This window comes from Rhineura floridana, chromosome 2 (genome assembly GCF_030035675.1).
Source record: "Rhineura floridana isolate rRhiFlo1 chromosome 2, rRhiFlo1.hap2, whole genome shotgun sequence".
Classification (NCBI taxonomy): domain Eukaryota; kingdom Metazoa; phylum Chordata; class Lepidosauria; order Squamata; family Rhineuridae; genus Rhineura; species Rhineura floridana.
In genome coordinates, this window is record NC_084481.1 from 9,547,573 (window position 1) to 9,571,483 (window position 23,911).

Below are 23,911 nucleotides of genomic sequence, written 5' to 3' on the forward strand. Positions count from 1 at the left end.
TTCATACAAAGAGTGTTGTTCCCGTCCCCCCCCCGTACTACCTTTGGAACTTGTCCAGATTTAGAAACTATAGGAGAGTGTAGAGGGCCTGACCTTAAGCCAGGAGCTTGCCAGTGTTGCAATGAAGGACACAAGCAAGTTGGAGGGAATGACTGGGAAGATATAGATCAGAACCTAACCATGCTGGGTATTGAATGCCACTCCTCCCCTCCCTCCTGCCATTCACTGTAAGGAAATAAAATAAATCTTTTCCCCTCTTTACAGTTCTGAAATACGGATTAAAAAATAGCTCATGGTGGTCAATTCTCAGACTTGAAGCCACTGCGAGCATAATGACACCCCTCAACTAAAATGTCTCGATACGTTTTCAGTCTGTGACCTCTGATTTTTATAACCCGGTATCTGAGATGGAACAGTAGGGAGTCTGTACCAGTTGTTATGCCTAACTATGCACTTCTTTGAGGGGGAAAAGAGCATACTGTTGTATTGATCTTTTTCACCTTTTTCTTAAATTGGTACTACTCAGCCTTCAAACGTAGGGTTGACTAACTTTTCTGTCTATTTCTGATTGATTTTGTTTTATATATAATTGGAGACATCCAAGACTATTTCCCCCTTTAGGATGCACACCTTAACATGGTGAGGGGGTTTGAGAGTGTTGAAGAAGCTGAGAGCAATGCCGTCAGGAGACTAGACCAAGAGGCTAGACTCCTAGCAGGGGCACCCAAGGCAGAATGGTCAAAGCTGAGACACCAGACTAAGATGCATCCAAACTCAGAGGAAGGCAATGATAAACCACCTCTGAATACCTCTTACCACGAAAACCCTATGAACAGAGTATCCAAAATGCAACACGAGATAGTGCTGGAAGATGAGACCCCCAGGTCAGAAGGCACTCACCGACCTACTGGGGAAGAACAAAGGACAAGTACAAGTAGCACTGTGACTAATGATGCAGCTGGGTCAAAGCCGAAAGGAAGCCCAGAGGCTGATGCGCACAGATGCGAAAGGAGAGTCCGGAGTTGTACGACGCACACAATAGGAACATGGAATGTGAGAAGCATGAACCAGGGAAAGTTAGAAATTATCAAGCAAGAAATGGAGCGTATCAACATTACAATACTTGGTGTGAGTGAATTAAAATGGACGGGAATGGGACATTTTCAATCGGGCAACTACAAAATATTTTATGCAGGAAATGAAAAATCAAGAAGAAACGGGGTAGCAAAAGCAATTAGGAGCTACAACGCAAGGTCTGAGCGAGTGATATCAATGAGATTAAACGGGAAACCTATTAATGTAACCATCATCCAAGTCTACGCTCCAACATCAAACGCAGATGAAGAAGAATTGGAGAGATTTTACGCAGAAGTACAGGAGGAAATTGATCACACACCAAAACAAGATATGATGATAATCATGGGGGACTGGAATGCAAAAGTAGGGAACAGAGAAGAACTAGGAATTGTGGGCAAATGGAAATGGGGCTTAGGAGACAGAAATGAAGCAGGAGAAAGACTTATTGAATTCTGTGAAGCCAATGATTTGTTTCTTGCCAACACATTTTTTGAGCAACCAAAAAGACGACTGTACACGTGGACATCACCAGATGGTCAATATAGGAATCAAATTGATTATATAATTGGAAACAAGATGGAGAAGTTCCATACTTTCTGCAAAAACAAGACCAGGAGCAGACTGCGGTACAGATCATGAACTGATCGTATCGAAAATCAGAGTAAAGCTGTGGAATAGCCTCCCTGAAGAGGTACGCCTGGAGCCTACATTACTATCTTTTCGGCGCCAGGTAAAGACCTTTTTATGCTCCCAGGCATTTTAACTATTTCAATTTTTAATTTTCAATCTTTTAAAATGTATTTTGTTTTTAGTTTGTGTCTTGTATATGTTTTCGTTTTTACCATTATGATGTACTGTATTTTATCCTTGTTTGTTCACCGCCCTGAGAGCTATTTTGCTATGGGCGGTATATAAATTGAACGAAATAAATAAATAAATAAAATAAAGAAGAAGAACAATAAATAAAGAAATAAAATAAAGAAGAAGAACAAAGTACTCATAATGCCAAAATACAATTTAAATAACATCCCAGAAGAATATAAAGATCAAATAAGGAACAGGTTTGAGGCTTTACACTTAGTTGACAGAGAACCAGAAGAACTATGGACTGAAGTCAGGGACCTTATCAGGGAAGAATGCAAAAAGACAATACCTCATGTTAAAAAGAGAGAAAGACCTCAATGGATGACTGAAGAAACTCTTAAAATGGTTTAAGAGAGAAAGAAAGCAAAAGGAAAAGGAGATAGAAACACAGTCAGTACCCTAAATGCAACTATAGAACGACTAGTACGTAGGGACAAAGAAAACTATTACAATAGTTATTGTATAGAAATAGAAAAGGACAACAAAAAGGGAAGAACAAGAGCCCTATTCCGAAAGATTAGAGAAATGAAAGGGAAATTTAAACCACGAGTAGGGATGTTGAATAATCAACAGGGGAACACACTGACTGAGCGAGATGAAATAAAAGGAAGATGGAAGCAATACACTGAAGAACTCTATAAAAGAGATGCCAGGATGACAGATTCATTCACGGAGGAACCATATGATGAAGAACCAGAAATTTTAGAATGTGAGGTGAAAGCTGCTCTTAAAATACTTGGAAGAAACAAATCACCAGGAATATATGGCATACCAACAGAGTTGCTACAAGCTACTGAGACCGAATCTGTCCAAATTTTGACAAGAATTTGTCAAGAAATATGGAAAACTAAACAATGGCCCACAGACTGGAAGCGTTCAATATATATCCCACTTCCAAAGAAAGGGGATCCCAGAGAATGGAGCAATTATCGAACTATTGCCTTAATAATGCAAGTAAAGTAATGCTCAAGATTCTGCAACAAAGGCTCTTGCCATATATGGAGCGAGAAATGCCAGACGTCCAAGCTGGATTTAGAAAGAGAAGAGGCACCAGAGATCGTATCGCAAACATACGTTGGATAATGGAACGGACCAAGGAATTTCAGAAGAAAATCACCCTGTGCTTTATAGATTACAGCAAAGCCTTTGACTGTGTAGATCATGAAAAACTATGGAATGCTTTAAAAGAAGTGGGGGTGCCACAGCATCTGATTGTCCCGATGCGCAACCTATACTCTGGACAAGAGGCTACTGTAAGGACAGAATATGGAGAAACCGATTGGTTCCCCGTCGGAAAGGGTGTGAGACAGGGGTGTATTTTATCACCCTATTTGTTTAATCTATATGCAGAACATATCATATGGAAAGCAGGATTGGACCAAGATGAAGGAGGTGGGAAAACCGGAGGGAGAAATATCAATAATTTATGCAAATGATACCATACTACTAGCAGAAACCAGTAATGATTTGAAACGAATGCTGATGAAAGTTAAAGAGGAAAGCACAAAAGCAGGACTACAGCTGAACGTCAAAAAGACTAAAGTAATGAGAACAGAAGATTTATGTAACTTTAAAGTTGACAATGAGGACATTGAACTTGTCAAGGATTATCAATACCTCGGCACAGTCATTAACCAAACTGGAGACAATAGTCAAGAAATCAGTAGGCGGCTAGGACTGGAAGGGCAGCTGTGAGAGAACTAGAAAAGGTCCTCAAATGCAAAGATGTATCACTGAACACTAAAGTCAGGATCATTCAGACCATGGTATTCCCGATCTCTATGCATGAATGTGAAAGTTGGACAGTGAAAAAGGCGGATAAGAGAAAAATCAACTCATTTGAAATGTGGTGCTGGAGGAGAGCTTTGTGCATACCATGGACTGCGAAGACAAATAATTGGGTGTTAGAACAAATTAAACCAGAATTGTCACTAGAAGCTAAAATGATGAAACTGAGGTTATCATACTTTGGACACATAATGAGAAGACGTGATTCACTAGAAAAGACAATAATGCTGGGAAAATTGCAGGGAGTAGAAGAAGAGGAAGGCCAAACAAGAGATGGACTGATTCCATAAAGGAAGCCACAGACCTGAACTTATAAGATCTGAGCAGGGTAGTTCATGACAGGTGCTACTGGAGGTCGCTGATTCATAGGGTCGCCATAAGTTGTAATCGACTTGAAGGCACATAACAACAACAAGACTATTTGACAGGTTGCTATATAGGCTGGAAATCCCAAAGGGTTTTCTCTCACTCCGGCTGAGCTTTCGTTTTACATTTTTGTTTCCTTTTTCTAAGGGGGGCAGTTGAGCAAATCCATGATTCTTGCTCTGCTCAGGCGTAGGTTTCCTACCTCAGACAGAACTAGGCTTCTGTGCCTCCTGCAGGGGGAGGTATTCTACTTGGATTTGGGCTTCTGTGATTGCCAGTGGGACGTACAACAAAAAGTTGCATTATGGAGGGCTCCTCTTCAGGGAGCCAGCCAGTCAGCAGCCATGCCCTCTTCCAGGATATTGAGTTCTGTTTTCTGTTCCTTTGCCCTCTAACAGTCAGCCAGGATTCGGAGGCCACTGGTGGGCGGTTTGGGGGGGTCCCTCCCTTAAGGGTTTTTCCCCCCAATTGTTTTTTTAGGTACTTCCACAGGCTTTGAGGTCCCCTCAAGCATGTTGGTTCCTCCCTCTTGTTTGTGGATGGAACCATATTCGTTGCATTAGGTTTGGTGCTCAGAACTGAGCTTGCTGTCAGTATGTAAGATACTGACATGTTTGGGTAGCGTAATATTTCTTGTGCTTGCAGGTATCTGATGGAGTTGTGGCTCCAGGGTATGATGAAGAAGCTCTCAAAATCCTATCCAAAAAGAAAAATGGAAGCTACTGTGTATTGCAGGTTAGAGTTTGAAATGCTTCAAGGTATTTGAGGATGATTGATCTTCTCCCCAACTTTTTCCAACCGTTTCCTGGCTTCCCTGCTCTCTCCCTCAATTTACTTAAGCAACAGTGAATAAAGATGTGCACCACCACATCTTGAGACCTAGGTTTGTATTCAGTGTAGTGCTAAGGCAGTTGTTCTGTTAGCGCTAGGATTTCTCCACCCCTTAAATCTGTTCTGGGCCCTGCAAGTTGGGCAAAGATTAAACAACTGCGTCCTCCAGTGAGCAATTCCTCATCACCATGTTATTTCCCAGAAACCTTGTAAGATCTTGGAGGGAGGGAGCATCACGTATCCGGAATAAATGGACATTTTACACACCCCTATTCCCAGTCGATATTTCTCTGTCTCTGTACACCTATTGAGTCCCAGAACACTTGCTTGCTTAATTGTCCTTTCAGCTGACTCCTTGTATCTTGCTTGTGCTCTCACCTTGATCCACTTCCATGGTTTTACATTTTGGGAAAGTAATACGTAAACTGGTTTGTTCATTTTTGGTTGTTCATAGAATGAGTCAGATTTTGCACTCAATTTCTGCAAGAAATAAAATAGTGCTAATATTGCTATTTTGTACAAATCCTCTCAATTTGTGTGCTGTGCAGAGTAACTCAACACTCCTTTACTCAGAAGTAAAAATCCCAGTCTGTTCAGTGGGGCTTACACCCTAATAAAGTGTGTTTAGGATTGCAGCCTTAGTCAGATTAAGATTTTTGAGACGTAGGCTGGTAATCATGTAAGGTGAATAAAACTCCAAGCAGCCTCAATATACAGTGCCTTGCAAAATTAATCAGACCCCTGTCCAGTGCTCTCATATTACTGAATTACAAATGTTATGTTGTAATTTTGTTCTGTATGATATTTTATTTTGAAACACTGAAACTCAAAATCAATTATTATAAGGTGACATTGGTTTTATGTTGGGAAACGTTGGTAAGAAACATAAAAAACAAAAACATGTTGCTTGCATGAGTATTCAACCCCACACATTAATATTTGGTAGAGCCATCTTTCGCTGCAATAACTGCTTTAAGTCTTTTGGGGTAGGTATGTACCAGCTTTGCACACGGGGACGGAGGGATTTTGGCCCATTCTTCTTGGCAGATTTACTCCAGGTCATTCAAGTTGGTTGGATGTCGCTTGTGGACTGCAATTTTCAAAGAGTACCACAGGTTCTCAATGGAATTGAGATCAGGACATTCACTGCGCCACTATAGGACATTCACCTTTTTGTTCTTGAGCCACTCCAATGTTGCTTTGGCCTTGTGCTTGGGATCATTGTCCTGCTGAAAAGTTAATTTCCTCCCAAGCTTCAGTTTTTGAATGGACTGAAGCAGGTACTCTTGCAGTATTTCTGTGTATTTTGCTTCATCCATTCTTCCTTCGATTTTAACAAGATGCCCAGTCTCTGCTGATGAGAAGCATCCCCACAGCATGATGCTGCCACCACCATACTTGATTGTAGGGATGGTGAGGCATGGGCAGTGTTAGGTTTGTGCCACACATAGCACTTTGAGCTTTGGCTAAAAAGCTCTATCTTGGTCTCATCTCAAAACCTTTTCCCACATCACAGCTGGGGCACTCTCATGGTTTCTGGCGAACTCCAGACATGCTTTCAGATGGTACTTTTTGAGTAATGGCTTCTTTCTTGCCACCCTCCCATACAGGCTCTTTATATGGTTGACTGGGGCACCATTACTCCACTCCCAGCCACTGAACTCTGTAGTTCTTTCAGTGGTTGTTGACCTCTCTGTGGCTTCTCTCACAAATCTCCTCCTTGTTTGAGCACTGAGTTTTGAGGGATGGCCTTTTCTTGGCAGTGCCTACGAGGTGTGATGCGCTTCCACTTCCTGATTATTGATCCAACTGTGCTCGCTGGGATATCCAAACTCTTGGATATTATTTTGTACTCTTTTCCTAATCTATGCATTTGAATTATATTATCTCTCACTTCTGTAGAATGCTCTTTGGTCTTCATTTTTCTTCAGATTCACAGCCTGACCAATGATCCTTCAACAGTGGGGTTTTTATCCTGACAACTTGACAGCAACTTTAATAGTTCAGAGGTGGAGGCCAATGGTAAGGTAATTGTGTCCTCAATAAGGCAATTTCTTTCGTCTGTTTAAACTGGGAGTTTCCACAGCACAGGGGTTGCATACTTATGCAAGCAATATGTTTCAGTTTTTTATGTGTCTTACAAACATTTCCCAACATAAAACCAGTGTCACCTTACAATAATTGATTTTGAATTTCAGTGTTGCAAAATAAAATATCATATGGAACGAAATTACAATGTAGTATTTGTAATTCAGTAATATGAAAGCATTGGTCAGTGGTCTGATTACTTTTGCAAGCCACTGTATATATGCTTTCAGTAGGGGCTGATTGCATGTTTTGAAGTTTAGTTTGGCATTTATAAGGGCTACAGTTCAAATTCTGGACCACATTTTACTTGGATTCATGGAAGCTGCCCATCTCTGGTAAACCTTTTGCCCGCTCCTCTGCTTTTAAAAGTGTGTGTGTGTGTGTGTGTGTTTGAGGGTTGGGAATACTACTTTAACCCAAAGCAATGAGAGAAACGGTCTTAGCTGGCATGGCATTAAAACATCATCTTGCTTTTTAGATGGACCCAGCTTATGAGCCAGATGAGAATGAAATCCGCACTCTCTTTGGATTATATCTAATGCAGAAGAGGAATGATAGCATGATTGACCGATCGCTGTTCAAAAGCATTGTTACTAAAAGTAAAAATGTAAGTGAAGAAAAGGATGTTTTGATAACAGAGCTGATTGGCGGTGCTGCTGTCAGGAAAGGAAATTAGTGCTATTTACAGACCCATTTAATGAGCCAGCCTTATTGGAATGAGGGAAGGGTTATAATTCAGTAGCAGGGCTCATGCTTTGCATGTAAACGTCTCGTATTCAGTACTGTTGTTTCTTGAGATGAAAGGATCTGGATCCGAAGCATCAGACTGAACACTTGCATCCAAACACCAGCCCTCTCCAAAGGCAATTACCCCTCCCCATTGAGCAAGTCCAGAATTCCATTGAAACCCCTGCCATTTTCACCAAAGGCATATATGAAGCCCCACTGACGTAGTACCATTTCAGATCAGTGTATGGCTGTATCGAACACTTCTTGCTCAAGGGACATTCACCAAGAAGCTTTTAGGGAGGGGAAAAAAGCATGGTGAAGTCAAGCTTGCAATTAGTTAGCATTATGCTTATGCGGTGGTGTCAGTAGCTGAAATGTCCATGTTCGCTATTACCTAAGGATGGAATTACCCCAGAGAAATCTGAAGTCACTTGTGGAGCTATTATAACCACGTGGCCTGGGAAAACCCTGCTGTCAAGTAGATCCTTGGGGTGTCCTCTCATTTCAGCGCACCTATTAGTCTCCATCACTGGGCTGAGGAAAGAGGCTGCAGGAAACAGTTGGTGCCATCAGGAGATAAACAGGCAGTGCTGAAGAAGATACCTTGGTCTCTAATGGAGACAGCTTCCTTGGCCTGAGAAAATACTCTGTAAAAGAACTTTCCTGGGATTTAAACACGGCTGCCTGCATATCCCAAACTATATTTAAAGACCTTGCTAAATGCGTGTACACTCCCTGAAAATGAGGAGCATACAGTTGAAATGAATTCCCTCCACTCCCAAAATAATAAGATATTGGTAAGCTTTTTTAAAAAGTATCTGACTGCTGTTTGGAAGCTTCAGAGATACTTCTAGCAAGAAACTGTTGTATTTCATTTTAATTCAGCAGTCGACTAACCTCTCATGTTGTAGAAGATACTGGTTTGTGGAGTGGTTAGAGTAAAGGCTTACAACAGCTATTAAGGAAATTGCCCAATCTTTTATATATTGGGAAATGTTGTTTAGGGAGGGTTTTTTGTTTTCTTTTGGCTTTGCAGATGTTATGAAATCACAGTTACTGTAAGAGGCACCTTCATGCTCACCTCTTTCTTGTTTCAGCTGCCCGAGCCAGCAATCCGAGATCTGATTGTTGCCAGCATTGCTGTCAAATATACCCAGTCTAATTCTGTTTGTTATGCCAAGAATGGACAGGTAATGTTTGGGAATATTCAAGAGAACATCCCTCTGTACTTTCTGGCCAGTGTCAGCTTTTATAACGGGCTGCTTTGAGACATCCGTGCACTGCAGCCCAACGTTTTGCTAATTTCCAATTGATATGTGAAATGCTTCCCCTGCAGGTCCCTTTCCACCTCTTTCTGTGTTCCTTGACTCATAGACTCCAAGATTTCCCTTGTACGTTCACTATGCTGATGCCAGCAGCACAGAGGGTGAAGATGGGCAGCCACTGAAAGTGTAGCTGAATGCATGTTCTCTGCCTCGGAATGCAGTGAACGTGTTTTCAAACCATTTACACCACACTTAGGATGTCTTCATCCAGAATCTCTGTGCGTGTGCAGAGTTTTTCAGCCTCTCTTTCCCACTCGGCATTGCCATCTCCACCTTCTCTTCAGACTTAAGAGTGCTCCCACCTACACACATGCCTTGTTAGAGTTCCCTCCGCTGTTAAACACATCTTGCTGGAGTGTCTGTACTTTTCGAGTGCACACTAGACCTTTTCCTATTCTGAACTTAGCCTCAATTCTGAGTGACGATTTGAGCTACCATCTGTATTCGGGATCCTGACTTCTGTTGCATGGCTGTTCGTTTTTTTAAAGACTGTTGAGCTTGCTGGGAACAAGCTTCTGACTGAAAGTTCTCCTGCATTTGCAACAAGACTACTGTGTAGTGCAGCATGGCCAAGCCACCACTAGGCCATGAACGTCAGTATATTTCCCTGCCTACCTTTAAAGTGCTACTAGTGAGGAAGTGAAGAGGAATCTTGTAGCGAACAGGGGACTTCTCCTTTACATCTGCAGGTGTGGCAGTGGATGTGTTAGATCAGTCTTATTGCTGCAAGTCGCTTTAGGTTGCTTTGCAAGGACAGAGACTAATAATAATAATGATAATAAAACTTACTTTTATTTCACCTTTCTCCTGAAGCAGGGGTCAGCTACCTTTCTGGCCTAGAAGGCGTATTTCGGATCTTGTGAAAGGGTGTGGGCACCAGTCAGAAAATGGCTGCCACAAGGGCATGGCATAACACAACATGGCTGCTCTGGAGGCAAATTAGAGAGAGTATAGTCACTGTTGCTTCCCTCCACCCCCCCAGGCAAAATCATACTTGCCATGGGAAGTCAGCTATGTCCTGTTGATCTTGATTGTGGAAATCACACAGTATTGATTTCACACAAACGCACAACAAAGCTGTTTAATAAGAGGGAGCATTCCCCAGTACCAGAAAAAAATACTTAAAGGGTGGCACAACCACACACATTCAAACCACAGATACACATGCAGCTCATTCACTCATTCACACTACACATACACATCTCTCTCTCTCTCTGCCGAAGCGCATCTCTCGCTCTCTCAGACCACATATTCATACCTCACACACACATGCCGTGTACATCTCTTCCCCTCTCTCCCAAGCGTATATCTTCTCTTACGCATGGGTGGTGCAGGCTAATTCCTCACAAAAATGGCATCTGTATGTTTTGTCTCATATTTCAGGTTCTAAAAATGTTTGAAACTTAAAAAAAAAAAGCTCGTAATCTGGGGATTATGGTTCATTCAAGGTGCACCAAAGAAGGTTTTTGCGAGTGCCAGGTTGACAACCCCCTGTCCAAAGGAGTCCAGAGTGGCACATGTGATTCCCATGTTTTATCAACACTATAACCTTCTAAGATGAGAGATTGTAAGTGGCATGGCTGAGCAAGGGTTTTGAACATGGGTCTTCTCTGCCCTCATCCAGTATCTGCTACACCCCACAGGCTCTTCTGAGAGTGGGGAAAGGCGGGAATTAGTGAGCTGTTGCTTGTATGCAGGGAGGCATTTTCTGCCTACTCCACATTGCAGGGCCAGGGAAGGCAGGCATTCCTCATTTGGGCACACCTAATTTACCCATGTGTGTTCCCCTCAAGCCTGAGCTTGTCTTTTCTCCTCCCAAGAGCCTCAGTGGCTCCCTTACCACAGCTTGTTTGTAAAATGGATCCAGATGTGGGAAGCCTGCTTCGGGAGGTGTTTTGCATTTGGAGTATGGCTGCTAGATGTCTTGTTGGAAAGCTCAAGTGTCTGCTCCTGTGTGTGAAGAATGAAAACATTTAGTAAACTCCACCAGCACCACCTGTTAGGAACTTGAGATCCTTGTTGCTTTTGAAAGTGAGAGGGGCATTTACAGACATCTTAAAAACTCCCAGCCATCTGTTGGTTAAGCAGAAGCATCTTTTCTCACACATGAAATTGCCCTTAAAGTTGTTGCTAGCTGTTCCAAAGGTACAGGGCTGTCTCTCTGCCATAAGGAACTGAAGAGTATTTTGTTTTGGTCAGAATGTGGCAGTGATAGAACCAAACGCTAGATCCTAAAACCACTACGGACTCTGAAGTCTCCTGCATTTCTCATCGAGAGTTCTTGCTGCAGTCATTAATTATTGCTTTTCCCCAGGCCTTTGCTCTTCCTGCTTATGCAGGCATCTTGGGAAATCCTTTGACCAGAGAGGTCGGAGCCCCCCATTTCATTAGTGATATTGTCTTCAAAGCTGTTTTGTCCCAAGCCACGCTCTGGAGCAGGGCTCTTTTACACTCCCAGTTTGCCTAGCAAATGCCACTACAGGCTGCAACCCGGAACCTCATGTGGTTTTTCAGGCTCCAACTTGTACTGCCGTGAAGCTCTTCTGATCCTCTTCTTCCTCAGATACCATTGCTAACATTGCCAAGGGTTAGTTCACATAGCTTATGGTTTACCTCCTCTCCTCTCCATGGTCTTGCTTGCACATAACATTGTTTAGTAAGCCATGGTTTGTTGTTGACTTCAAACCTTGGCTGGTGGTAATCATGGCTTTAGTGTTAATGTGTGAACCTGGCACATCTTGCCTCCCATTCCTGAGGTAAAATTCTCTTTTCTATACTTGCCATTTCATTTGCTCAAATAGCAACTTCAACCAATATGTCAAAAATACAACATGGGGGACTTGCCTCATTTTTTGACAACTATTCAGAAAAAGTTTAGAATGATACAAAAATGATGTGAAGAGAGACAAGCCATGCAGATCCTGAGCCTGTGCAGATCTGCTTGGAAACAATGATGTATATCATTTATATAATGGGCCTTACCCACAAGTAAGTGTGCCTAGAATGGAAGCCTAAGGCCATAATCCCACACCCACTTACCTGGGAGTAAGACCCATTGAGCTCAGTGGAATTTATTTCTAAGCAGGCATGTATGGGACGGTAATGTTCAGAAGTGGCTCAGCAGGTGTGGTGAAGCCACTACACTAGCTTCATGGCTGGCAGGGCACTCTTGCATACCGGGAGAAGTGAGGAAGTTGGGGCCGTGCAAAGTGCACTTCACTTCCCCACCATCCTGTGCCTCCTGGCAAGCAACAGCATCCTATGTGGGAAGCTGGCATAGTGGATCCATCCTGCCCAGTGAACTGCGTCTGGTACCATTGGCGTGATTTTTAATGTTGATCGTATTGGTTCTCCATTTAAAGTACTCAAAGAAGCCTTGGGGGGTATAGCTGTGCAGCTGTTGATCTGGTAGCTCATTCTAAGGCCGTATTTTTCCCACAAGTGTCACAAAATAGGACCGGTCTACTTAGAAAGTATTTTTGTTCTCACGTTCAAGAAAAGTATTGAGCATCTTAACTTTCTCTCTTTCCTTGATGTTTCCTGTACAACAGCTGTCTGATCATCCTCCAGAGTTTGCAGAGAGAGTTGCATTTTCTGTTGTAGAGCATTGTAGTAATAAATGTACCATCTGGGATGCTGTGAAAGTCAGAGGCTCCAGTCAGGTTCAAGTAAAAGCATGACTCCAGTTTGTTATTGGGGCGAAAGACATTTTTATTCTGTTTGTGTATGGTAAAGTTTGAGCTGTGCCCATATTTCCCTGGATGTTGGATTTCTTTCCCCCCGTTTTTTTAATGCTAGAAGTTTTCAGAACTTGTTATAACATGAGCCTTTTTCTGTGTGTCCAGAGTCTCTTAATTCACTTCATCCTGTGATTTGTTTATGTACTCAGGGTGCTATTCGGTGTCTAGGTTGAGCTGAAAAACAAGGAAAAGAGCCTGTGGAATAATTTGGTATTCTGATCTGTTTCTTCTCCAGCTAAATGATGAAGCTGTTTATACAGTCATTTCAGTTTATGCTCATGAGGGGAGCATTCTTCTGCAGTCTCTGAAAATGTTCCAAGAGAGTTAGCGAGAATACACTGAGATCCTTTTTGATATAAATAAGTACTTTAAATCTGCAACAACATCTCTCCGTTGGTTACTTCAGATACCCTGTACTTGGTTAGTATACTATCGGCTGTTAGAAATGTTCCGTTCAGTAGCTTTTAGCACCATTCACAAGCCATTGAAAACCATGACAAATCTCCGGTGAATGTTAAAGGTCCCTTTATGTGGCTGGTTCTCAGCCTACGTTTATGTGATAGCAGTGGATATGCTGTGATCCCCACCACCCTCCTTGTGATGCGTTTCAGTATTGTGCAAGTTCTAACACTGAATATTGAGGGCTTCCATGGTTGTTATCTTCAGGACTGACAGGATTTACTACTTTCCCCCTTAATTAGGAATTGCTAAGAGAGAATGCTCAAATTTAGTTACTTGGAATAGAGACATTTAATAAGTTAAAGCAAAAAACACACCCCAAAATGTGTCATTCACAGGAAAGCCTTTGATCTAGTGGAAGCTGCCATAGGAGGCGGGGGGAGCATTTTTTGCTGGAGGCTCCTCCCACTGGCAGAAGGGAATTTTCAGAACTCTGGGAATTGTGCCTATATGAGGGGAATAGGGGTCTCCTAACACCTTACAGCACCCTGCACAAACTACACTTCCCAGGATTCTGTGTGGGAAACCCTGACTGTCTGAAGTGGAATAATAGTGGAATAAATGTATGGGTGAATGTGATCCAGTTCAGCCAAGAAGAGGAAGATTCTCAAGGTGCAAAGCCAGCAAACAGCAGAGAGTAGAGAATATGAGGAATTTCTATTCCATCCATAGTTTTGTTATATTGATGAGAAACCAGCTTTTTTTTTTTTTTTTTTTTTCATTTTATTTGTATGCCGCCTTTCCACATAAAATTGTGCTCAAGGCGGCTTACAACAAGGTGAACAAAAATACATGTCAAAAACAATTGCAAAAACAATTTCCTAATAACAAAAAATAATAAAACAGTGACATAAATATAATAACCAAAAACAACTTTTCAACATTATGAACATAATAAAACAATTATTTAAAAACAAAAAAGTAACCATTAACACCCCAAACCCCTAAAGAAAACCATTTACTGTATCTCCTACAAAACTTCATTATTCAGAGGGGAGGCTTGTTTTGTATCAGCACATGTCTACTCAGAAGTACTTCTCACTGAGTTCACTGGGGCCTACTCCCAATAAATTGGTGATAGGATTGCAGTAATCCTATCCCCTTATTTGAGAGTAAGCCCCATTAAACTCAATGAGACTTATTGTTGAGTAGACAGCATATAGGTTTGCACTGTAACTCTTCTATTTGGCCAACAGTTACAGCATCTTCTTTGAAGGCGCACTTCATGTTGCAATCACATTTGAAATATACAATGCACAATATGTACTACTGAAGATTTGCTGCTTTCCATAAGAGATGGTCAGGATTTTCTCCCTTTTCCTTTCTCTTCATTACAATGTCTTAGGTTGGGTTTCTGATTTCTCTTCTGTTAGGTCTTTAAATCCCAACTTTTCCAGCGGTTCTTTGGACATAAGTTGCCTCTCCATTCTGCATTCTAAATATTCTTTTGATTCCTGTCTGCACAAAGCATTCTCAAACCTATTTTCCTTCAGACACTTCATGAATTTTTCTTTGAATGCTGTACATTCACCGAAATGATCCAAAGGGAAAGAGCCTTTGTCTGGTGGCCTCGGCTTGAAGCTTTTAGTCCCGAAGTTCATAGCCGTAGACATGGCGAAGATCCTCTCCCCTGGTAGCCGCTGTGCCTCTTAGCAAACCATGCATGTTGCTCTACTAGAGTGCAATTCATGGGTGTTTCACTGGAGAATGGAGATTGGTGTGGTTTCTTCTCACTGTGATATAAACCATCATGTTTATAAAGGCTTCTTCTAGTCCTGAAGTTAGTTCCACACTCCATGCATTTAAATGGTTTCTCCCCTGTGTGGCTTGCTTGATGCTGATAAAGGTGTCCTTTAGTTTTGAAGTTCTTTCCACTTATTTGTGCAAGATTGCACTTGACAAAGGGTTGTGCCACCACCTGAAATGCATTGGGCTGTAATAAAAATTGCTCATATTCTCTACTCTCTGCTCTTTGCTGGTTTGGCGCATTGACAGTCTCCCTCTTCTTGGCCGGACTGTGAATGTGATCCAGGCTACAGCTTTTCTCCTTGAACTGCTAGCTTTCTGTGTATTGTGGATTTTTCTGTGTGTGGAAGCATTTCATCAGGCTTCTAAGTGGGAGTTCACATGAAGTGGTGTAGGCCTTTGTCTTCTGCTGTGGCACGTGCGTACGTGCACACACCTCTCTCCCTCTCCATAGTTCTTGCTAAAATATTTCCCTTCTTCCCCAATCAGGGGAAGTACTTTGCACCATTTATTCTGAGCTTGACTGATTGGCAGAGAATGTGGGCTTCCTTTACTGCAAAGAATAAACAGCCCTTATAGCCTTACAAATACACGTCTCTTAAGTCACACATTTTGACAACTTCCAGAAACTCTCAAATCTGCCTTCACTCTCAAATAAAAGGCCAACAGTTATTCTTTACCTCAGCTGCAATCAAGTTCTTCTATTTAATCACACCAGATTAAGGAGATTGCCACTGCAGTAAACCCCTAACTGTATATTTTGGCTCCATTTATTTATTTTTAAAGAATTACGTTCCCATTGTTGGATTGTAAAAAAAGGGTCAATTGGATTTTACAATAAACACCATTTGGGTGATATATTTAGGATTACCCCACTACATGCTATACCTTTCTCCAGGTTTAAGGGAATGTTGTGTTGTAATTTGCATTTTTTGTATTGAGAGCATAGTGGGATCATTAAGTATATAGGTTCACATGGAATTCTAAATGCACTTTGCTTGGATGTGAAGCATCTACATATATCATTGTTCGTCACTCAGTAACTACAAACCATGAACGAGCAGCTATTAACAGATCAAAGCGTTTAGACAAAGCATTTATACTGCCCAGTAATGCAGCACTTCCCAATATGAGCAATTCAAATATTTAGTTAGGAATCATTGACTGTTGTCTTAATGGGTGATTGTGCATGTCCAAATGGGCTTTATATCTCAGGGGAACATCTAAATTGGCATGCTCAGGAAATGTTTAGTTCTAGAGTGGTACTGCAAGCCATATAGTAGCTGGAAGTTCCCAAGAGAGAGAGTGAGAGTTCTAATTTTGCTTGATCGTCATAAAGGATATATGACTGTTCCCTGTGCCAAGAAAGGAACATCCACTCTTCCTCAAGTATTACTAAGGCCAGATTCTCAGTTTTTGATATAGCACCAAAGTAATTGTTGCTGCTTGTGCTTGTGTATCTGATCGTGAGGCAAGATCTGACACTTGCCACATCTTTGAGAGCAATTTGCTACATAGGTGTGGAACTCACCAGACAAGGGTGAGGATGAGGTGTACTTGTGGTTTGTATCTGTTGTGAGGATGGTGGTGGCTTTGTCTGTTTTCTAAAATCAGCTTGTTTTGAGGTTCAGTGTGATACTGAAGCCAATGGAGAAACAGTCCAGTAGGGCCCCACTTTTCAACATTCCGCTAATACGGCGGCTTTCAATTAGAGTAAGGCCCCACTCATACGGCACTTGTTTTGCTTTTACGGTGTTTTTTGGGCGTCGGGCAACATTTTATTGACGGAGTTCTGCTTTTTGGCAGGTTTCACTTTTAGGCGGGGGCCTGGAACATAACCCGCCGTATGAGTGGGGCCCTGCTGTATTGGGGGAGGGGCTTTTTTATTGAACAAGCAGAACATTGCATCTGCGACTTTGCAAATCCATTCAGTGTGAAGCCTTGGAAGAATATTAAACAAGTATAATCTTATTTAATGCCAATGGCTGACTTGTTAGCTAGGAGCTGATTATTAGTTGGCTGCTAAAGAAAGGACACAAGTCTGGGTTTTTCACTCTTTTGCCATCAGTGGGGGACGGGTCCTTTTTTTTTATGGTTCTGGCTGATGTGAAGTCACTCCAGAAGTAAGACCGCAAATGATTATTTCAATTCAGCCTTTGACTTACGGCTTTAACATCTGTTAAATGCAGCCTAACCAAGCTGGGAAGTTTGAGGTGGTGGACAGGCCTGTTGGCCTAGCAAGTAATTTGCCGTTCCCTAGCTGCTATTTTCTTAGGGAGTCCAGCCTTGGACGGAAGCAGAAAATAATCCAAAACATTGGGGGAGGGGGAGGGGGAGAGTAAAAAGCAGAAAGCAACTTCTTCCCCTTCCCTGTTTTTATTGTGGCAGAAGTCACCATGATGTTGGCAAGTGAAGCAGCACAGTCATGGAAACCTACTATGGAAGCATAACTATGTCAATTTATTTTATTTTATTTATTAAACTCCTTGTGAGGGAGGGAGAGACCTTAAAGGAGAGGGGTTAGCTTTGTAATTCAGGCTGCAAAACAGGAACAGCTTAGCTCAAAGAAGAATTCGCAACCAGAGTGTGCCGTGAGCAAGGGAAGGGCCACCTCTCTCCGCATTTGCCAAACTGTTCTCCAAGGGGTATGGGAGGGTGGGACAATGAGGGAAAGGGTCTTTTTCAGTGGTGGCACCCTGACTTTGGAATGCTCTCCCCCAGAGTGGCTTAACTGGCTCACTTGGTTGTCATTCTAACACCACCTTGTTATTTACTCAGGCTTTTAACTCTTGATGCTCTGCTTTTAGTCTGCCTTATATATTTTAACATTACTTTTACAGAATTGCTGTTTTTTAGCTTTTTTATTGTGTACTTGTTTTAGGTGGTTGGGTTTTTAACTGTTTTAGTGTAAGCTCTATGTGGGGCTGCCCTTAGGCCTGGTCCAGAAGCTCCAGCTGGTGAAGAATTTTATGTTATGATGGGGGCAGACAGCCGACAGCATGTGACACCTCTGTGAAAACATCTGCACCGGCTGCCCATATCCTATGTAATCACTTTTTCTGGGCCTTTTTGGATATACATAACAGCATATTAGAAGGTTTGAGAGCAGAAAAACTCTTTCTGGATGCTAAAATAGGCTTGCAACCAGACTTCACATGTGAGGGTAGTCATCCCCCTTTTTGTTTTCTGGGTTTATTAGCAGATTTACAGTGCAGCCATTTCAAGGCGTGGTTTTACATACCGCACTAATTCCTTCAGAACTTGTTTTCATATGCAACAGTGGCAATGGATTTTCTGATTGCCACTATTTCTCCTTCAGATTTCTTACATGTAGGCAGGTGGAACTTGGATAAGAAGCAGTGGAGAATCTTTCATTAGACCTGAACTATCCAAAGTCATTTGTAAAGTAGAAGAAGCCTTTCTGCGGCAGTTAATTCTTATTGGCTTTGGTAATACCCAGTATAGATGCTTCAAGGGGCAGCAGCAGCTTGTATGGTGGGAGAGAAGGAGGGGCAACGGTGTCGTAGCGCCACTACGAGCATCTGTGGGGTAGCTGCTGCTAACCTGGAGCTCCCCCTGACCAAGCCACCACTGCCTCCCCCCATCCCTTCCTTGAGCTCTGGCTCAAGGGAGTTACTATAAGCTAATAACAAATGAACCTAGTAAGCAGTCTTGATGTGGAACACCTAGATTGCATTGTTTAAGAATGCAGAAATCTGTGATGAGTGCAGTTGCACTGTGCAGCCAGCCTTCCTGTTTTGTACTAGCCAGATTGTATATTCTGTTGATACTATCTCCCTTTTCATTTAAATGTAGACAAGGTTTCTGGTCAGCTAATGTTGTAAAATCTTTGTTCCGTTAAATTTATGTACAGTTAAAAGTCAGCAGGGATGGGAGAGTGAATTGGACTCACTTAAAGTGAGGTAACTTTGGTATTCTGTATCTCTCCATGCAGCAGTCTCCACTCTCACTCTTAATGCTGGTAGTCTGCGGGTCCAGTTTTTATTTCTATTGTATCAGCTACGTTGCAGCATTTTCACCTAGAAATATAGGTATTGCTACTGATCTGTTTTCTGCAGAATGACTGCAAATCTAATCTTTGACTATTTCTATGTATGTTGCTTTGCTTACATGGACAAGTTCCAAGATAACAGCATTGTCCAACATTAAGCGAAGGTAAGCAGCCTAAGGCTGTAGTCTTCAGCTCACTGCGAAGTAAATCCTCTTGACCTTGGTGAGACTTACTTCCAAGAAAATATGCATGGGGCTTTATAGTCCCCCTTTGGATGGGGATCAGGACTCTCTTCCAGACGTTCAGGGCTGCAGTGAGCCTCCTGTAGGCTAATGACATCTAATCACTCACCCAGAATTGACTCTGTTTGACGACCTTTAAACTCTGTGTTAAGTGCACAAAATATCCTCTACTACATTGTATGCTTTTCCCATAGGAGTTGGGAACCCCACTTTGGAGGAAAACCTACCCCAGACTGCAGTGTAACTGCTTTCCAAGAGCAGGCTAGATGCCTAGAAACTCATCACTTGAGTGCTCTCTTTTCCTTGGCTTATTCTAGGGGTTATTACTACAGAAAAAGTATAGAGTCATCTTGTTTGCTAACTTAACAACATTTACAGAAAGCGGCCAATATTCCCCCCCTTTTTTTATTTTGCAAGAGTGTTTGCTTGTTATTGGATGATTTGCAGGAAACTTGTTTCTGAGCTGGTACATATTGGGTGACATGATTTGTTTAATGTTTGATTTTGCTGGTGAGGAGGCCTTGAGGGAAATGCTGTGGAAGCGGTACACATTTTTGTATATGCCTTTTAATTATAATGCTGTCTGTGTTTAAGGTGGTTGGCATTGGGGCAGGGCAGCAGTCCCGGATACATTGCACCCGACTGGCTGGAGACAAGGCAAACCACTGGTGGCTCAGGCATCATCCACGAGTGCTGTCCATGAAATTCAAAGCTGGAGTGAAAAGAGCTGAAATCTCCAATGCTATTGATCAGTATGTCACTGGGACCATTGGCGAGGTAAACCTTGGGGCGCACAGTTAAAGATCTTATATTATAGCCCTACCCATGTGAGTGCCACTTGCTTGTAAAGGATACATGCAGCTGGGATCAGCTGCACTATGGGGCCCACCTTCCACATTGTCATGTCCATTGCTCTTGATGAATTGTAGCTTGAAGTCTGAAGTGGGAAACCTCCTTTATTCATGGGGGCTCTCTGCACTATTTAATAATGAAATGGACTGCCTTCAAGTTGGTTCAAAACCCTACAAAATCCCTGAGCCAATGGGCTGTGCAAGTCAGATATTCCCAGAGCTTGGAAAAGTTACTTTTTTTGAACTACAACTCCCATCAGCCCTATCCAGTGGCCATGCTGTCTGGGGCTGATGGGAGTTGTAGTTCCAAAAAGTAACTTTTCCAAGCTCTGGATATTCCACAGGACAGTCAAAGAGTATGTGAATAATTGTGTATTCACAATGCAGGAATGGAAATTCTTGGTGAGATTGGCATGGCTAGATATATGTGGATCTTTTTGTGCTTTTATTTTACAAAGCTGCAGTTAAATATTAATGCAATAACAAAAACAATGTAAACAAAAAACCGAGCTAAATATCAGCACACTTGTTCTCGGTATAGTGCACTTCTCGGGTTTCTCCCCATCAGAGAATTTCTGGAAACATCTGTAAAAGCGACATGTCTTTGTACTTCTCACCGTCAGACAATACTCCCACCATTATATGACATTTGAAAAGCGAAGTCAGAAGCAAGTAACACACGTATTGGGGTCAAGTGTCTTCTTTCCAAATCCGGGTTTTTAATGAAAAGCAAGCATGCTTCCCTTTTATCAACTGAAATTTCAGCAGGGCCAATCAAGTACCCCTTTATATCCGCTTCCGCATGTAGGCCTCGTGTTTTCATTTCAAGAGGAAAGGTGCCTGAAGACTTCAGTCTGAAGTACCAGAATCAATTAATTCAGAGCTGCCATAGTTCTCTTCAGAGATTCTAAGGAAATAAAAGGACTGTGAGTGGCAATTAAACTCTCTGCTTGAAGAGCTCTTGTTGAAAGGGTTAAAACATACTATATTTGAACCCTGCCCCCCCCCCCATTCAGTTGTTCGTTCTTTTGGCTGCTTACTCAGATTGCTAGAAGCAAGTTGACTGCTGCTGCAAACATTGAATAGCTTGGTAAACAATACGCCCCTTTGAAAAGTATGAATCCAATAAGCCAAACGGGGGATGTGTATAAAACAGGCACTCTGCAAGTCATGTCAGTGAGTCTGACTGCTTCCTTAGGGTAAATGGGAGCTGGGTCAGTGGCGTTCAAGAGGGAGAACAGAGAGCCAAGATACTGCTTGTTAAATGAAGTTTTGGGCTTCTTGGTGTGTTTGGGTGCTCTGAAGTTTGCTCACTGACTGGAGTAGCACAGAAGAGGCCAAGGAAAGCATATGACTTTGGAATGAGCTGGAGGGAGTTGTAGGAATCTGTAGGGGTTTAGTTTGCTTGTTTTGTTTCAACTAAGGAATCCTGTAGCTTAGAATATAATACATTCCTGACTATAAACTTGCTAGCAAAATGATATGCAACTGTGACCTTCTAATATTAAAGTAGTGCAGTTGCTCTCAATGGGGCGCTAGGAGAAATGCTCAGAAGGTGTGCCTGCTGCTGCATTTGCCATGCATTGTTGAATTAGATTCCATCAATATAGCAGGTGATGGATTTTTTTTAAAAAAATATCCTTTTGCAGGATGAAGATCTTGTCAAGTGGAAGGCACTGTTTGAGGAAGTCCCAGCTTTCCTAACCGAGGCAGAAAAAAAGGCATGGATTGGGATACTGAATGGAGTCTCACTCAGCTCTGATGCTTTCTTCCCTTTTAGGGATAATGTGGATAGAGCAAAACGGGTAAGGCTGTGGGACTGGGGGGGTGTCTGTGACTCTTAATAACAGGAGGAGAAGGACTTGTCCAATCAGAGAGTCTTACTTCAATTACTACACATTGGCTCGCTAAAATTGCCATGATAATAGTTAGGATTGCAAGTGTGATGTATCAAACTGGTAGTGGTTGTAAGCAAGGATTGCCTTTAGCCATACATTGCAGGAGAAAGCAGTTTGTATCTACTAAACCCAGATGGGTTACAATTCTTATCTTCCAGCACCTTCCCAAAAGGAAAGTCTTGGCCTTCTAATACAGATTCACCACCTTTAACACCCTCTCTTGCACCCATTTGGCACAATCTCTGCCCTGAAAGAGAGTGATTGATAGGTAGCTTGTGGGGACCCGCATGCATTCCACTGTATGCTTTGTGGTGAATTGTGCAACATCTAATGCCATTGCACATCTAATAAAGCTTTTTTTGGCTTCTTCATTGTTTTTTTCATTAGAGTGGAGTCCAGTTCATTGCTGCCCCTTCTGGTTCAACTGCTGACCAAGTTGTGATTGACGCATGTGACGAGCTGGGAATAACTCTTATTCATACCAACCTCCGTCTGTTCCACCACTGAGGTTCCCTTGCCACTATTGCAGACATTCCTTTTTGCTCATTTGCCCGTCTGTTTGTCTCAAGCAGTGAAAGCATTAACGGTGGTTGTTGTTTAAAAGCCAGTTGACAGGTGCACATTTCCCTTTATAATCTGCTTATACCTCCCATTGCTTTGAGAATACTAAAGCAAAGTAATTAACCTCTGGTGGCTCTCTTGAAAAATAAATGCATGAAAGTGCTTGTTAGTATTGTGTCTGAAGTCAAATTCTTCATGCATTCAAGGAGTGGACATTGGTTTAACTGCCTTTCCAATACATAAATCAATAACGTCTGAACAAAAATGTCAATAATCAGCTGGGCATTGTATGTATGGGAAGTGGAGAATGTTTGCACTTTTTATTTATTTAAAATATTTTCATCACAGAGCAGCTTACAACTGCTAATAAAATATATAATCGACAATAAAACACATGTAACATTATCAACGAACTCTAACAGAGAGCTTCGGCTATGGGGCGGTATACAAATGCAATAAATAAATAAATAACAAAAGTTCATAGCAGAATACAGAGGGCAGTGAATTGCCCAAAAACCAGGGTTGGTAAATAAGTTTTTAATTGGCACTGCTCACATTTGTGAGGGGAGAGCTTTCTAAATGCAGGCTGATGACCCCTAATCAGTGCAATTGCAACTTCTCCTGCAGCTGCCCCCATAGTGGTTACTTACATTGATGTTGCACCTTCAACACACATTACCTGCACCGCTGCCAAAGCACCTTGTTAAAAGCAATACTCTTGGGTGGGTTTATAGACTTCCTTCCAGTGTGGGAGAAGCTGGAATCATACTGATAAGTGATTCTTTCAAGGGGCTCCAACACAGGTAACGCGCATGGAGATTACAGAATAACTTTTGTAGATGCCAGCCATAAGCAATCACAATGGAGATCTTTTGACATTCTTTTGCTAACATAGGAGGGGCAACTGTGGCAGAATCTGCAACTGCTCTTGTGAGTGGCTGAAAGGGACCTTAAATTTCATGAAGGTCCTGCATTTTTATTCTCCATTTGGTGGTTGTATACTGACAGGAGTGATAAAGACTTAGCAATCTGAAGCCTCATCCTTCTAAAAGTGTGTCAACTTCTGAAAGAGTGAACTCATCATAAAACAGCAACAAGATGGGTCCCTTCCTGCTTTAGGAAGACATGTGTTGTGCTTAGTTGGAATCGTGAAATGTCTTTGGAGAGATGTATTTTAAAGTGATGGAAATAACTTCTGCCATGTTGACAGCAGAATATGGGGCAAGAGTAGGTAATTATCACTGCCAAGGGAAAGGAAACTGGCAGCATGGTTTCTGGAGTTTGGGTGGTTTTTAGAAAATATCTCTACTGCGAAATACTCCGAAGCATGCTTT

At 42.1% G+C, this 23,911-nt stretch overlaps 2 protein-coding genes across 4 annotated transcripts in view; one reads left to right on the forward strand and one right to left on the reverse strand.

Annotated features, from left to right (window-relative positions):
- The window catches only part of ATIC (5-aminoimidazole-4-carboxamide ribonucleotide formyltransferase/IMP cyclohydrolase), a 51,060-nt gene extending 28,314 nt beyond the window's left edge, over positions 1-22,746 (forward strand). For all 3 annotated transcript variants that reach the window (XM_061607712.1, XM_061607713.1, XM_061607714.1), the window contains exons 11-16: positions 4,741-4,830; positions 7,493-7,621; positions 8,841-8,933; positions 19,862-20,044; positions 21,768-21,923; positions 22,404-22,746. In XM_061607712.1, coding sequence (XP_061463696.1) covers positions 4,741-4,830; positions 7,493-7,621; positions 8,841-8,933; positions 19,862-20,044; positions 21,768-21,923; positions 22,404-22,523 — 771 coding nt within the window. In that variant the 3' untranslated portion in view covers positions 22,524-22,746. The remainder of the gene's footprint in view (positions 1-4,740; positions 4,831-7,492; positions 7,622-8,840; positions 8,934-19,861; positions 20,045-21,767; positions 21,924-22,403) is intronic.
- Positions 14,494-14,880, reverse strand: LOC133376174 (cytochrome c oxidase assembly protein COX19-like). The gene has a single exon (XM_061607715.1). The coding sequence runs from the start codon at positions 14,878-14,880 to the stop codon at positions 14,599-14,601; it is 282 nt and encodes a 93-aa protein (XP_061463699.1). The 3' UTR covers positions 14,494-14,598.
- Positions 22,747-23,911: the final 1,165 nt, after the last annotated feature.

Excerpts from the sequence above, each read along its gene's own strand:
- LOC133376174 (XM_061607715.1), bottom strand. The coding sequence starts at position 14,880 with ATGTCTACGGCTATGAACTTCGGGACTAAAAGCTTCAAGCCGAGGCCA.